This window comes from Gekko japonicus, unplaced genomic scaffold, assembly GCF_001447785.1.
Source record: "Gekko japonicus isolate JY-2015 unplaced genomic scaffold, Gekko_japonicus_V1.1 scaffold75, whole genome shotgun sequence".
Classification (NCBI taxonomy): Eukaryota; Metazoa; Chordata; class Lepidosauria; order Squamata; family Gekkonidae; genus Gekko; species Gekko japonicus.
The window spans coordinates 1,938,924-1,955,688 of NW_015173124.1; the positions used below are offsets into that span (position 1 = coordinate 1,938,924).

Here is a 16,765-nt window from a genome sequence, read left to right on the forward strand (position 1 = left end):
GGCTGTTTTCTTGGTCAATTTGCTATGTGATTATGTGAAACAATCCTAATTTGGTAATATCATTGTTTAGAAAACCTCATTGAAGGTCAAATTAGAACACAGGCCAAGTGCAGAGGACAGATTACAAAGCACGAATGTAAATGACACGTGGGAGAGATGTCAGGTCAGGAAAGGCAACAGACCTGAGACTGTGCAGTGGTTGCCACTGCTGCAAGCATGCACAAGAGTTTTTCCCTCCACTCTCAGTCTCTTACCCTTCTCAACCATTTTTTGTTTCAGCTGTGTGTTGAATTCATCAAAGATTCGCTGACTGTGGAGCAGGCCTGTGAGGCTTTACAGGTGAGTTGTACAGCTCCTAACCCTGCTCTGTCTGCCAGTCCCTACAGCCGTTGATTGATTGAAGAGCAGAGGCAGCCAATGAATGATTCAGCCAGACCAGCGGTATTTTCTTCGTAGATATTCTTCCTGCTTCCTGTTAAAAGACATGAAGCTCCAGTGATTGATGGATGGCTAGGGATTATTTGTTCTGGGGTAGAGGAGAAGATGTAAAAATAGATAAGCATGTGTATTGAGGGAACTTATGCTACAGTATGGATGCTGAGGGATGTGGGGAAGCATCAAGGCTGTATCAGCTGCCTTGTAAATAGTTGTCTGTGGTGAGAAAGAATACTTCCATGCTACCAGGTACAAGACATTGGTTGTGAGAGAGCTGCAGGCTAACTTGTAAAGTGGGTCCTAGGAACTTTTGGGTATGGGAGCCAGCATGGAAAAGAAAATTCATAAAGACTTCAAAATACTAATTTTGCCTAGGTGCCTCTAAATATCCTGTCTATCTGCAACTCCAAGAAACTCCAGATGGCCAATATTATAGATCTTGTATAGATCTATGCTCTTGTAAAGATCTATGGTGTGTTCAAATATGGAGCATTGTCTATACTTTGGTTGCTGTGTTTAAAATGCGATCCTAAGCATGTCTACTTAGAATCCTATGTGGGGTTTACTTCCAGGAGTTTTCTTAGGATTGCGCCATTTAGCACTGGAAAAGGTTCAGAAAGCAACCAAAATGTTCAAGGGATTGGAGCAGTTTCCTTATGAGGAAAGGCTAAGGAGTTTGTGGCTCTGAGTACAACATTAAATTACTCTGGACTTGGTATCAGGAAAATTGCTATTTTATACTGTTCGCCTCTGTCTGCAAACATCTGTCTACTGCTAATTTCAATTTGTTTGGCGTTTCCTCCTCCGTTACTAAAAATTTGGACTAAAAAGAATATTTCCCTCTCCAGCACTGACTCCATCTACAGGAGTAAATATCTCAAAACTCAAACAAACAAAAGGCCAAGTGTCTCACTGTTTTATTACAACTGTGTTTGTGTGTGTGTGGGGGGGAGAATGCCTTAATTCTCAGATTTGGGAAAGAGGAGCTGGGAAAGTGGGGAGATTGCATGATTTGGAAGGGAAGAAATGTTGATTACTGTAAATTGGCTTATCCAGCACACAAGCACAGCATCGAAGAGCAGACAAACAGATTTGTATAATTTGTATGATGCCTGCCTGCTCTTTTCCCCCCCTATAGACTGTGCTGTCCCTTGCAGGGCAACAGAGAAGCCACAATCCAGTTCCCCCTCCCTCATAGGAGGTCTTGCTACGGGACCTCACCGAGGCCTCCTGTTGTGCTGTGGCCTTTGTTTGGCAGACACCTGCCGCTTTAAGGCAGACAGAATCCCACCGGCTGATCACACACCAGCTGGGACACAAAAGCCAAATTCAGCAGCAGAAGTTCAGGAGCAGCCGGTCTGTGGGTCTTTGGCAGCTACCAAAAATACACACATGCAAAGCTGTTGATCAAATAAATAAAACAGGGTATTTGATTTCTTTTGCTTCACTCCGATTCTGCTTGGATCTAATTTTTTTGCTCAATGGGTAAAATGTAGTCTCTATATGTTAACATGGGGTCTCCACATATTGCAAAGCAACAAATCCACCCCCCAGCCCACTTTGCTGTAACAAAAGATCCTGTTCTGACTTTGTCTAGGGAAGCAGCCAGCCTTTTGTTCTGTGTAGCTTCATTCATGGCTAAGTACTATGCTATGAAGTGTGTGTCATGTATTCAGCCATGCAGTGCTGCTCCAGCCCACACTACAATGTGTCTGATATTATCATCCAAGGAAACAGTAAGAACATGCATTTTGAAGACACTCTGAACCACGGGCCAGGTATGCCCATCCCATCTGCATTTTGCTTATTTGAGTATCAAACAGACATACTCTCCTTGCTAACCTTTAGCCACTGTTGAAAGAATCTCTGAAAGATAAGCTGCTGTAGCGAAGCCTTTCCAGATTGTGATCCTGGCGTAAATGCTGATATCATCTTGCAGAAAGTGCTCTGTTGGTGGGGTCAATGGTTTCTATGGGAAGATGTCATTGCTGAGACCCAGGTTCCTGACTACATGCTGGTGATGCCGTGGAATATGGCCATGCTACAATATTGTGACATGGGGTGTTACAGGAGATTTTGTTTGCTTGTTTATTTAAAACATTTATAAACTCATGTTTGTCTTAGACAACTGGGTCCCAAGATGGGTGACATATTAAAAAAAATATCGTGGCCCTGGCCCCAACATCAGCACTAGCTTAACAACTAAAAGCCTGTTGAAACAAATATATATTCTCCAGATTTGGGAAAGTTGGTAAACCCATTCAGCCAAACTTTATTAAATTGAAAACAAAGTTTGGTGAGATAGATACTTGCTGAGTTTATGTGGCAATCTTTGGAATACCTTGTAGGGGTGAAAATATGTGGGAGTGTATCATCCTGATTAATTGACCACCAGATGCTGAGAGTTGACCACCGGATGCTGAGAGAACGCTGCCATCTTTTATTAATATTTAAATGCCTTGAAGTCTAAATTGTATATGTTATGTTTTTAATTTAACTTTTGTGTCTTAACATATCTTGTTTTAATATTTATATATATTCTGTAAGCCAACCTGAGCCTGCCATGGCAGGGAGGGTGGGATACAAATTAAATAAATAAATAACAATAAAAACCATATAAAACACAGAAAGTTTAAAACTACCAGCAAAAACTTTATAAATTATTCCACTCTATAAGGACCAAGCAGGCCATGGAAGCCATCAAGAGAGTTCAAAGCCTTCCTTTGAAAGTTCTGTCTTGCATCCATTGCAGAATTGCAAGAGAGATGAAGTCTTCCGAATTTCTTCTGCAAGGCTATGGGGGAAACCTGCCTGGGAGCAAGCAGAGACAGAATGAGCCTTTGCAGGATTTGGTGCTGTGAGGCGGTGGTGGTGGTGGTGGTGCTGTGCTGAGCAAAGTTGCCACATGAGCTCATATCAGAAAAGATGGTCCTTCAAATGTCTACACGGCAGTCTTGAATGCCCACCCAACCCAGTCTTTCTATTCCAAATGCAACCACAGCTGTACCCCATGCTGGCCAGATGCCTGCTTATTCAAGTTCACAGGACCACCATGGGCTGTAGAGGTTGTCAGTCATGCTTCAGTTCGTAACAGTTACATCTATATTCATTTGTTACCACCTTGCTTGCTTGCCTTGCTTTTTCCTGCAGGCTATCAGTGAGAAAGGAACAGACTGTTATATCTTGTTCCCTTTTCTTCCTGTCCATAGAATTGCCCCGAGGGCTTGCCTGATTGTCTGACATCAGAAGGGGATCGCAGACAGAGAAGGAAGGTTCAGTCCATTCCTTGCTAGAAACAGCTCCAACTACTGACGTTTCAGTCAGCTGTTTCTGGCTCTTGATTTGCCATGGAGAGCAGGGCCAGAGGGCTTTGTCCCCTATTGTTCCCCCAGAATGAAACATTTGCCCTTCATCCATTTCTGCCTGGTTTCAGATCTGGTTTTGGGAGCAAGATATCTTTACTTGCATGGGTGGGCAATCTTCCCTTCCAGTCTGATAAAGGCACTTTGTCCTTGCTGATCCTGTAGGATTTTTGGTTGGTTTTTGTACAATGGATCACTTCCTTTTATTACATCTTTTACAGCATGGAATAGGTATTAGCTCCTGCAGTGTTTTTGGAAACTCTTTGTGTGCATCCTGACAGAAAAGACAATCAAAGAGGTCAAGATCTGACTTGCAGAATGCTGCAGAGTATTGTTACCAGTGCCCTTGAACATTCAAGTCAGGCTACTAATTGGAGTTGTCCAGAGCTTTGACGTTAGGTGTCATCAGTATGCTGGTAACACCTACTTCTATATTTCTTTGCTCCCTAGATTCTGCAGTATTGAACAGATGTGTTGAGGCTGTAGTCATGTGACCAAGGCAGAACTACCTGAAGTTTAATCCAGACAAATCAGAGGCAGTGCTGGTTGGTTGGGGTGATGTTCTTGAGAGAAAGGATCTGCTTCTCTTGGATAGGATGAAATTATCTTTTGTGAATCAAGTGAAGAATCTGAGATGCTAATAGACCCTTAGAAACAGGTGTTGTGGCAAGAAGCACCTTCTACAAATTACATCTGGTTCATCACATGTCCTCCCTGCTAGTCACTGTGGCCAATCTGATCAATGCTTTAAAAACCTTACGAATGAACTACTGTAACATTTTACTTGGGGCTACTTGGAAACTTGAACTGGTACAACATGTGGGTAGCTGTGTTGGTCTGAAGCTGCAGAACAAAGTTTGAGTCCAATGGCACCTTTAAGACCTTGGATAAAACTTTTTTGGTCATAAAGATGCCACTGGACTCAAACTTTGTTCTGGTACAAAATGTGGTAGCTTGTTTGTTGTGAGGGGCTAATTGGCTTAAACATATAGTAGTTGCTCTAAAATGAGTACACAGGTTATCTATTTAGCAGTGTAAGGTGCTCTTTAAAAAAAAAAAAAAGGACCCACTCTCCCCATATAGGACTGTTTGCCAGGTATCGCCTCACGTCAGTTTCTCCTTGCCATTTCTCCATCCAAGGCTGTACACTCATCTTCTGCCACAGTTCAAACATTTTCCTGTTGTTACACCCATTGTAAGGAATGGCATATCAAAGGAAGTGAAGAGGGCTTCCTTTTGGCAGATGTTCAGGACAAGGTGCAAGGAATGGGGTTTGAATTCTGGTTGTTGCAATAGGATAGACTGTGTTGTTTTTTTAAATTTTCGGCTGAGGGGGTTTTTTTTGTTTTTTTTACTGAACTGATTGAACCTGGTTTTTGTTGAAAGGCAGGGTATAAATATTTTAAATAGCCACATTTCTGGTCTAGTGCAGCAGTGGTGAATGGAAAGTGCAGGAATCTTCTGTCTAGATGAAGAGCCCTGATCCTGAGCTGGGCATAGAGGGAGAGATTGCAATCTAGAGCCTGAATTCACTTCATAAAAAGAGGCTGTGTTTCAAATACTGCCTACTCCTGTCCTGAAGGGATGACTTGCGTATCTCGAATAGATTTGGAACGAAGGATCTCTCACAGCAGCTCCTTTGTGCCATGGTTCTCATTTGTTCATTGAACACTGGGCTTTCGTGTTAGAATATTCTTCGACAGAGCCAGCATAGAGGGTGCAGTATGCCCCCTCCTGATGAATCGCCTTACACTTGTGCATACACGTTTCGTTTCCGGATGTTGCTTCCTAGTTAAATTACTGCAGGAGCATTTTGAAGTGGTGGAGCTGAAGTAGATTAATCACTTTCAGTGGTGTTGCTTTTCAGATTGGCCTCTGCTTAGATTTCTGTGGAAGTACCGCTATCACAGCACTAATTAGACATAATAGAGAGAGAGATACTGGTCTTGCTTCAGGCATCCACTCTCAATGCACCTAGTCAATGGTCAGTGCCCTAATATCTCTGCCTGATGGCAGTGTCATGACACTGTGTTCAAAGATGGTAGGAATTGACACTGTTGTGACTCCTACACTACAGTGATATATGCCAGGCTAGAAGAAACACTATTAGTACACTGATCTCCCCCACCCTACCCTGCCCAGCAGATGATTTGATCTGCCCTTGAGCAACAAGCTCTCCAGTCTTAGGGTCAAACAACATGATACGGCTGATGTGTGTAAAGTTACAGGTACAGGCCTAGACTTGCAGTCAGATGTATATCGGGGGAACTCACCTTAAGAAGTGCTCATTCACTCAGCGTGTGGAGTCAGAGAAAAAGGGTGAAAAGCCCCCCCCCCTCTGCTTTCTGGGATGGGAGGGAAATGGGAATATTCTCCTCCTTCCGCTCTGTACTCCACCACAGCACCAAGTGAACAGAGCACCTGTGACACCTTAGGGAAGTGATTTCATAGCAGGAAGCAGTGGTGGTGGTGTATGGACCTGCAGTGGCTCTGTACGCATTCATAATGTTTTAATTCCTCCACATTCAATGTGGCAAAGTCTGAACCATAAACACAGTAATCAAATTTCAGAGCTGATTGTGTTGTTGTTTTTTAAAACACTTTCACACAATTCCTGTTTGTAATGACTATCTGAACTCAGGGTTGCATAGAGATTTTATCTGTACAACGGAGCATTCTTAACGCAACTAGCCAAAAGACTTGGTTTCAAACTGACTACGGACATTCGTAATCACTAAGTTTTCTCAACCTGCATTTGTTCTTAAAATGGTCAAAATAAGCAAGGGATACTGGTATCATATTAATTTTTTCATCAGGAATTAAGAAACATCAACAAGTAATTGATCAGTACCTACAGTGACATTCATAGCTGTTGCAACTATTTCACACACATGTCAGATTAGTTCCATCCCTTATCCCAACTCTTAGAAAGTGGTAGGTGACATTAAAATAAGCTGTTGTAGCTCAAGTAGTGAAAACTGTAGGTTGTTACAAACAGAACTGTGGGTTCACAGATTCTCCCTCCCTCTTCCTGTTTTGATGCAAAAAGAGCAATGTAGTGCAAAGAGGAAAACCTCCCTATGTGTTGTGATGACCTTTGTGGCCAGGGCAAACCCAGTTCACCAGAAACTGTCGTCAGCGTGATGATGTGTGCTAAATTCCCCCATGTCTGTCTCATGCTATCCTTCTCCCACACAATCGTGGATGGATTCCCCTTTCCGTTCTCCAATTCTTACCCGTGCTCATTACCAACTCAACAATGCTACAACTTGTTTTACATCATTCTGGGACCACTTGTGTCAGGGCCTCTGCCTTTGAGGTGAGCTAGTATAGAAAGGAAAGGTGATTTTACCAAAAAGAACGAAAGCAGCAATCCAGAGGTAAAAACCAAGATGCTATAGAGCCAGTTTGGTGTAGTGGTTAAGTGTGCGGACTCTAATCTGGGAGAACCAGGTTTGATTTCCCACTCCTCCACTTGCACCTGCTGATGTGACCTTGGGTCAGTCACAAGCTCTGGCACAGCTGTCCTTGAAAAAGAGCAGTTTGTGCCAGAGCTCTCTCAGCCCCACCCACCTCACAGGGTGTCTGTTGTGGGGAGGGGAAGGGAAAGGAGTTTGTAAGCCGCTCTGAGACTCCAAGTGAAGGGCGGGGTATAAATCCAATCTCCTCCTCCTCCTCCTCCTCCTCCTCCTCCTCTTCCTCTTCTTCCTCCTCTTCTATAGTTCAAGCCTGGAAAGACTATTCTAAGTCTCTCCTGTCTTGTCTAGTTGCTTTGATTCTGCCAACCATGGAACCCCTTATGAATCCTGACAGTGGGGTGGTTGGGTCCTAGTTTACCACAGAAAAGTAGAGGCTTCCTCTGCTCTGTGTTCCTTCCTGCCTTGTGCTGTCCCAAAGATCATTGTAGATCCCAAAGTCTCTCCCATCCTATCCCCTTCCCCCAAAACTGGCAGCTGCAGCTATCAGAAAAAGAAGGAGGCTTTTTGGATTGGAGTGAAGGCAAACAGTTGCCCACAGCACATGCTGGATAATTTCTTCTGGTCTGTCTTTCTACACACTGAATTACACACACTGAGTTCACAGAGAGCATGTCATTGGCCTGACACCCAGGCCTTCACCAGTGCTAGGCAGAGATTGTGTACTGCCTACATAGCCTGGAAGGAGGACACTCAGTTATATTACTCAGAGTCATCAGGGCAAGAGACTTGTGCCCACTCATGCCAGCTTTCAGGGCACTGCGCTGCCAATTTCACACTTACAACCTGGTGCAAACTTCCTCTGGTTGTAAATCTTTGATACTTGCTTCCGTGCTGTTCTTCCAGGATGGTGCAAACAAACTTTAGCTCTTGGTCCTGCACTTAGATTTCTTCATGACATGAGTTAATTTTCTTGTTAAAAATCAGGAATGAGTTATGCTATCTAACTTTGCAAAGGATAAAATATATAAACTAGTTGATCTCTCTGAAGCGGGTGTAGCCTACATCCTCTTGGGAAAACATCACTCCACGTCCCGTCTAGTAGAGTTTCTGCACATTCCCATGTGATACAGAGAACTGTCCCTGAAGGAGAAATGAGATTCCCTGATGGGATATGTACTAAATCAGGCTGGTGATATCCATGTCTCAGAATTCCTATGGCCACTAGTGGAGGCTGAGTTGCCTGAAAGCCACATCTCTTGTTACATTCTCTCTTTTACTGAGCTTGATGTTGGTGGAAATAACAATAACACTTCTGTGGTCACAGGTGGGTTGACAAGTTATCAATGTTTACTGCGGTCATTTGTTTGCCATTTTTGGAATAATCAGTTATGAGGTACACGCTTGGCTGTGTGGTGAGACCAGTGCATCCTGAGAACTACTGTGAGGACAGTGTGGCTTGCCACAAATATATTGTTTTTGTATATGCACACTGCAATAGAAATTATTTGTTTCTTCCTCCCCCTGGCTCCCATCAACAACTCATGCTCACTGAGCCTCGGATGCATCTCATAGATCAGTTAGTGGTTTTATCCCCATGGGAAGTAGTAAAACAAAACACCTGCACTTTATGTGCGTGCTGATCATGTAGTTACTTTGTATCTCTCTCTCTCACACACACACACACACACAAACACACACCATATTCACACTCCCTCAGGAAGTCCTCAGCGTTGAATCCTCAGATGGTTCTGCTGACACTCTGGAGGATGCTGATCCTGGGAATTTTTTGACAGTGATATGAAGGGCAAGTATTACCAATGTCTTGCTTGATTACTTGGAGAATATCTGCATGCTCTGCCTTTAGGCAGCCTTTTGAGTATGTGAATGTTCATGTGATTAAAAAAAAACAAAACCCTGCAGCAAACAACATTGAGACCTGAGCCTATATTTTAAACCACATGTACAACTTCACACCTTTTAATTCTGTTAATTAATCAGGAATCATTCATCACCCCTTTCCACACAGAATGTCTAACTAGAGACATGGGATAGTTACTACTGTGTTCCCCTGCCCAATATTTATCATACTGTCAAGTTGAACACAATACATAAGTGTGATGGGATCATGTTATAGGTTGCCTTGTCCTCACCCTGACAGTGAGTGACATGATATGGAGACCAGGCAGTGGTAGATGTGATCACATCAGATCATGCATTGTATTTAACTGAATGTTATGAAAGAGACTGAGAGAACCAGTCATGTGTCTCATGACAGAATCACTAAATGAGGATTAGAAGTCCCACTTCACCTATGAACAAGACTTGAAAAGGAAGAACAGACCTCTCTTTTGTCATTGATTCTCCAACCTGATTGTGAGTTCAGTAGGATAGTTACATGATAAGCTCAAAAATCATGGGATAAAAGGACAAGTCTAAAATCATGGGATAAAAGGACAAGTCCTTTTATGGATCAAAAACTGGCTAATTAATAGAAAACAGAGAGTGAGTATAAATGGGCAGTTCTCCCAGTGGAGGGGGGTAAGCAGTGGGGTACCACAGGGATCAGTACTTGGTCCACTGCTTTTTAACTTGTTCATTAATGATTTGGAGATGGGAGTAAGCAGTGAAGTGGCTAAATTTGCGGATGATACGAAGTTGTTCAGAGTGGTGAAAACCAGTGAGGATTGTGAGGCACTCCAAAGGGATCTGTCAAAGATGGGCGAGTGGGCGTCAAGATGGCAAATGGGGTTCAATGTGGCCAAGTGCAAGGTGATGCACATTGGAGCCAAAAATCCTAAATATAAATACACGTTGATGGGGTCTGAACTGGCAGAGACTGATCAAGAGAGAGATCTTGGAGTTGTGGTAGATAACTCACTGAAAATGTCGAGACAGTGTGTGACTGCAATAAAGAAGGCCAATGCTATGCTGGGGATTATTAGGAAGGGTATTGTAAACAGATCAGCCAATATCATAATGCCGCTATATAAATCAATGGTGCGACCTCATCTGGAATACTGTGTGCAATTCTGGTCACCACACCTTAAAAAGGATATTATAGCTTTGGAAAAAGTGCAGAAAAGAGCAACTCGAATGATAAAAGGGTTGGAACACTTTCCCTATGAGGAAAGGTTAAGGCGCTTAGGGCTCTTTAGCTTGGAGAAACGACGACTGAGGGGTGACATGATTGAGGTTTATAAGATTATGCATGGGAAAGAGCAGGTAGAGAAAGAGGTACTTTTCTCCCTTTCTCACAATACAAGAACCCGTGGGCACTCCATGAAATTGCTGAGCGGTCGGGTTAGAACGGATAAAAGGAAGTACTTCTTCACCCAAAGAGTGATTAACACTTGGAATTCACTGCCACAGGAAATAGTGGCAGCTACAAGCATGGACGGCTTCAAAAGGGAATTAGATAAGCATATGGAGCAGAGGTCCATCAGTGGCTATTAGCCACAAGGTATAGATAGGGACTCTGGGGCAAGTGATGCTCTGTCATCTTGGTGCTTGGGGGGGGTCAACAGTGGGAGGGCTTCTAATGTCCTGGCCCCACTGGTGGACCTCCTGATGGCACTGGTATTTCTGGCCACTGTGGGATACAGAGTGTTGGACTGGATGGGCCTTTGGCCTGATCCAACATTGGCATCTCTTATGTTCTTATGATAAGTAAGCTCATCATTCTAGTGGGTTACTTATCTTCTGCTAATCTGAACAAGGAGCAGGGCTGGGCTGGGTTGTTTCTTCCAGATGCTTGATGATCACAGTTTCCGTTTTCTTCAGCTCCAATAGAGTCTCCTTTTGTTTCAGGTTTATTCATTTGTTTGTGGCATGTTCTCTTCAGACAGAAATATTTTATCTGCCTTCCTTACAGCAGCTTTGTTTTGGGGAGCATCCACATGGCATTGTCCTCTACAGGGCTCTAGTCGGGGGGGAGCTCTCAGGTACGGAGCTCCGGAAGAGAACCTCTAGGGGGCGGGGCGGTCACGTGGTGAAGCCCCGCCCCCTTCTTTACCCCGCCCTCTGCTTCGATCCTCATTCCGTTTGGGAATGAGGATGAAGCAGGAGGGTAAGTAGCCGGGCCTTCTGACACACTTCCGGTGATGTCAGGGGGTGTGGCCTTCTGTCACTTCCGGTGATGTCAGGGGGCGTGGCATATGCAAATAAGTTATGCTAATGAGTTATGCTAATGAGCTCCGGCAGCTCTTTTTCTACAACAAGACCCCTGGTCCTCTATTCATCCAGCTTCTGTGCTTTCCCCTGCTTTGCTGCAATCTTTTTTTGAAGGACTGCAGTCAATGTACCTTTCCATGCTGTGTGGATGAGATGGCATGCATTTTTGCAGGTCCTGTCCACAGTGGCACCATTTTCCTTATCTCAGCCCCTGTGGCCAATATTCCCTCTCCCCCATCAAGCCATATCATAAGGAGGCTCCCGGATGAATGCAAAATCACATTTGGTAAATAATCTAGGCTGTTGGTTTACCATGAGCATGGTGTAATCCAGGGGTCATTTCATAGAAAAAGAGCTGCAGGAGCTCATTAGCATAACTTATTAGCATATGCCACACCCCCTGAAATCACCGGAAGTGTGCACCAGCCCCTCTGATAGGCAGAAGCACCTGGGATCCATTCTTTCCCCCCTCTCCCTTCCCTTCGCCTCCAAGTCGGGCAAAGGAAAAGGGGAGTGGGAGGATCTCAGGCGCTTCTGCCTGATCGAGGTGCTGGCGTGCCCACAGCCAGCCTGGGTGAATTATAGAATCATACTCATAGAGTGGGAAGGAACCACCAGGGTCATCTAGTTCAACCCCCTGCACAATGCAGGAAATTCACCAATACCCCCCACACACCCCAGTGACCCCTGTTTCACGCCCAGAATATCATAAAAAAAAAACCCTCCAGGATCACTGGGGGCCAAACTGGCCTGGAGAAAAATTGCTTCCTGGCCCCAAAGTGGTGATCAGCATTTCCCTGGGCGTGTAAGAAAGGGCCACAAGAACTAAGCACTGATGCAACCCTTCCTGCTCTACCTCTCGTGATTTGCCTAAGTTCACACAATCAGCATTATGATCCTTTTAAAGTTGAAAGCATGATATAAATGCAAAGGACTATTTGTAAGATTATCTGTAAGACACAAGACCAGGACACATCTCACTTCTGGCAATCACTTGGAGAGACCCTATCACTCAGCTTCCATTGCCCCACACACACCCCACACTGGAATAAGAACATAATATCAGGCCATACCACATTGCAATAAAGCCCCTACAACTGTATACAGAAATACAGAAATACTTCCCTACCATTTGCCACAACTAGCCCACCACACAACCAGGATCAAGACTCCTAAGTGGACCAACAGACAGGCATACACTCGTTTGAGAAACTGAGTATTACATTACAACACCTCTGGAACATTACAGATCAGTAGAGGCAGCACTGCACAGTGGTCAGAGTTGCAGATTGATGTGGGGAGACCCAGGTTTGTATTCTCACTCTGCTGGCTGAGTGACCCCGGGCCAAATCTCCCCTTCTCTACCTAACCTACCCCACAGGGTTGTTGTGAGGATGAAATGGAGACTCATGGGCAGGGTCCCCAGCTTCCCTGGCAGGAACACTATGTTAAGAAATCTCTCACAATTATGCAGCCATAGCAGGCAGGAGGGAAGGAGGCGAATACCTCCAGCGCCAGAGACTTGTAGAGGAAGAGTCAAACTTTGGGGACTCACCCGTGCACCAGAGGGCCAAGGCAGCAGGAGGAAAGAAGCCTGGTCGCATTTTGGGCTGTGGAAGAGGAACCGGCTCCATTCCTGGAGTTCTCTCGAGTTCCTGCACTTTTGGTTTTGCTTTTTGCCAATCCGCTTCCCAAGACTGCTCCAGGAGCTCCGGCCTGAGGGCTACTGGGGGCAGGGCTCAAATGCTCATTACTTGTGGAGCTGAGGCTCAATGTCTGCAGCTGCTCCGCCACCTTCCCTTCCCTTGGTTTGCTCGGGGAGCCCGAGCAAGCCGGCTGCTGGAGGGAAGGAGAGGCAGTTTAAACCACCTTCCCTTCCCTTGGCTTGCTCAGGATCCCCGCGGCTGTAGAGAGCATGAGCAAGCCAACTGCTGGAGGGATATGCATTTGGTTCATCTGAACCGAATGCACCCCCAAAAATGGCCCATTCGGGCCCCTTTCAGGCTGCTGCGGGCCAAAACAGATTCTCTGATCTGAATCGGCTTCCCACAGTTCGGCCCCATTATATCCTATGGGCCATTGAAGTCAATGGCGAAAACATAGGGTATATTCTGGGGGCTGGAGGAGAGGGGATTTGAGGGAGAGGCTTCAAAATCATAGGGTAGCTGCTGGAGCCTCTCCTGAAGATACCTGTCATGTTTTAGGAACATTGAACCAGGGGGTCCAATTCTACGGGCCCCCAAACAGGTTGCCCCCATCCCCTCCATTGTTCTCTATAGTGGGGAAAAAGTTACTTTCAGGGCTCTTCCAGTGTATGGGTATGCTCGGAAGGAAAGCCTCCACAACACGCAGTGAATCCTTTTCCAGAATCAGATAGGCCAATTCTGCCCGTCTCAGCCCGGAACCCTTTCTCTCATTTTCTGTACTCAGTCAGCTTCCTGTGATTTGTGTGGATGATCCATTCTCTTGACCTAGCTATGTCTTCAGACACTGCCTTTGTCAATTCTTGTTCTCACTTTATTACAGGCAGCAGTAGCATATGGGCAGATGGATCTCCAGACACATTGCCTGGCTTTCATCGAGAACTGTACCCGGGTAAGAGGAAGACAGGAATTTGCATGATTCTCCCATGTGAACAGGCCAAAGCCACTACCATTTTTTAAAACCATGGAAAGAGTGCCCTCCACCCTTCAGACGAGTCACATCTTTTTCCTCAGGAGGTGGTGCACACACGTGGCTTCTTGGAGCTGTCCGAATTGGCCATGCAAACTATCTTGCAGAGCAACTGCCTGGCTATTGATGAGGTGGAGCTGATTCATGCTGTTCAGGAATGGGCTCATGTAGGCTCTGTAAGTATTCATTGGGGGTGAGTGTGTACAGGGGAGGGAATAGAGTAGGGATTTAAAATTCTACTAATGCATTTAAAACATTTATACTGAATGACTTAAGTTCATCTAGTCCAATCTATTGCAGGCTGTGCTCGGACGTCCAGTGCGTGATGTGGCAGAGGGAGTTGTACGTGAGCTACGTCTAGCTCTGCTGTCACCAAGTGAGCTGACTACCCTGGAGAAGGAGAATACAAAGGACCAGATGATTCCAGTGAGTGATACTACCAGCCTAAGCAAAAACCATCAATCCAAATGAAACTGAGGATGTTACCTTTTATATGTGGCCAAATTCATTAGTGAATCATTGCAAATGGAGCAAGCAGGAAGTGGAGAAATAACATTTATATCCTCTGAAGTGTTGTGTGTTTGTGCATCACATCTTGATTGGTGAACAAGCATATGTTAAATGAAACACCATAAAACATATTAAAGTAAGCTAAGAGTAAACTCAAATACAGAGTTATCAGCTCTGAAGTGCAATGGCAGGGCAAGGATCAGGATAAAAGACTAGAAAGTTTACAGAACTCATCAGCCATTTGCACCTTTCTCGACCATACTTCATACATGTAGGTAAACAGGGTCTTGTGTTGGGGGCTCAAATAGCTGGAGCCTCTTAACTAATCTATAAAGATTCTTTAGATCAGACTAAAATCTATGGCACCAAATTTGGGCTAAAACAATACTGATAAAAAGGATTTCTCTCCTCCTTTGTTTTCATGAAACCTGGGTATAATTTGCAAGGCTCTGAAAGTGCATCTTGGAAGAGAGAGACTGTTGTTGTCTTTTGGCTTGTCAGACAGAGCTCTGCTGGGAGGGTCGAAGTTTATTTGTTTATTTATTTCGTTCGATTTCTTAACTGCCCTTCCCCGCTTATGCGGGGCTCAGGGTGGTTTACAACAACATAAAATCCAATACAATTTTAAAAGCAGTTAAAACTACAAAATTCCATATTAAAACATTTAGCATAAGTATTTAAGCACTTTAACAAGATGGCATATTTCACATACAGATTTTTAGCATTCAGATTTTCATAAGGGAAAGGGGAGGGGAGGGTGCCAGGCAATGTTCCCTCTAAGCTGTGCAGTCTTGTGAGCAAAAATTCTACTTTGTGAGCTGCTGGCATTTAAGTTGTGAGTGAACGATTTGGTTACTACATAAATTAGTTTGCTCTGGAGTCATCCTCCCTGAGCTAGGACAAAAATATGTGAGCCAGAGGCTAAAAAATTGTGTGCTAGCTTACACTAACTCAGCTTAGGGGGACACTGGTGCCAGGTAGGTGTAAGGGAACCATCACTGGCCTCAACCTCAAGGCCTGGCGGAACATCTCTGCCTTACATGCCCTGCGGAACTTTAATAGATCAGACAGGGCACGGATGTCATTCGGCAGAGAGTTCCACTAGGTTGGGGCCAAGGCTGAGAAAGCCCTGGCCCTGGTTGAGGCCAGCCGGATATCTTTGGGGCCGGGAATCACCAGGATCTGCTGATCTCAATGCCCTTCGAGGGACATATCGGGAGAGACGGTCCCGAAGGTACGTAGGAGGGATAGAAAGGGGCTACCTCTGGATCCCCCTAACTACTATCACATGTATTATGAGAAAAGTTTGAGTCCAGTGGCACCTTTAAGAGCATCAATGCATCAATGTTTAATTCTGGGTATAAGCTTTCATGTTCCAAAAGACCTCCAAGGCTACAAACTGTGAATTAAGCAAAGCTCAGGTGAAAAATAAGTGAATGGAGCCTTGGTAGTAATTGGAAGTGCCTAAGTTTGAAGCACGTGGGGAGAAGATTTCAAGCCCCCCCCCGGAGTAAACTATAAAAAATGGTTTTAAAGTGAAAATAAAGAGACTTTAAGCCAAACCAAGTGCATAAGAAGTTAAGCGAACGCAAAAGCTGCTAAAATATACGAAGCGGATTTAAAACGTATAACTTTTGCTTTGTTTTGGAAAACTTACTTCTTGTTGATATTAAGGCTGGGAGAGGACAGAGAGCGCCGGAGAAAAAACTGGTGACTGAAAATAACATACCAACGACTCCCTCCCAGAACCAGGAAGCATCTACAGACTTCTCTTCGTTGTTAGCAAATGCACTGCGCCCTCTAATGGATCAGATGACTACTCTCAACACCAAGCTAGATAATGTGCAAAAACAACTAAAGCAGATGGATAAGAGAACCTCAGCAACTGAGAAAACGTTGAAAAAGATGGAAAAACAGACTGAGAGTATTAATAAAAGAGTGGATGAAGAGGAGAAGGAGAGATCCTTGGATAAAACTCAACTAATACAGCTCCAGCTGGAAAGATCCATGTATGTTCTACGTTTCCATGGGATACCTGAAGATAAGAATGAGGACTTAAAGGAACTCTTGGCGGTTGCCTTGGCACCACTAATGGATTATAAACAAGAAGACTTAATTAAGGAAATGGATGTGGCGTACAGGTCTTATCCGGATTTTATAAAGAAAAATAAACTTCCAGTGGAAACTTACTTAAAT

At 44.5% G+C, this 16,765-nt stretch overlaps 1 protein-coding gene across 1 annotated transcript in view; it reads left to right on the plus strand.

Annotated features, from left to right (window-relative positions):
* BTBD19 (BTB (POZ) domain containing 19) overlaps positions 1 to 16,765 on the plus strand; it is a 66,606-nt gene that overhangs the window by 47,971 nt on the left and 1,870 nt on the right. Inside the window, exons 4-7 of the mRNA XM_015421973.1 lie at positions 280 to 339; positions 13,913 to 13,981; positions 14,104 to 14,235; positions 14,360 to 14,485. Of these exons, the coding sequence (XP_015277459.1) occupies positions 280 to 339; positions 13,913 to 13,981; positions 14,104 to 14,235; positions 14,360 to 14,485 (387 nt within the window). The remainder of the gene's footprint in view (positions 1 to 279; positions 340 to 13,912; positions 13,982 to 14,103; positions 14,236 to 14,359; positions 14,486 to 16,765) is intronic.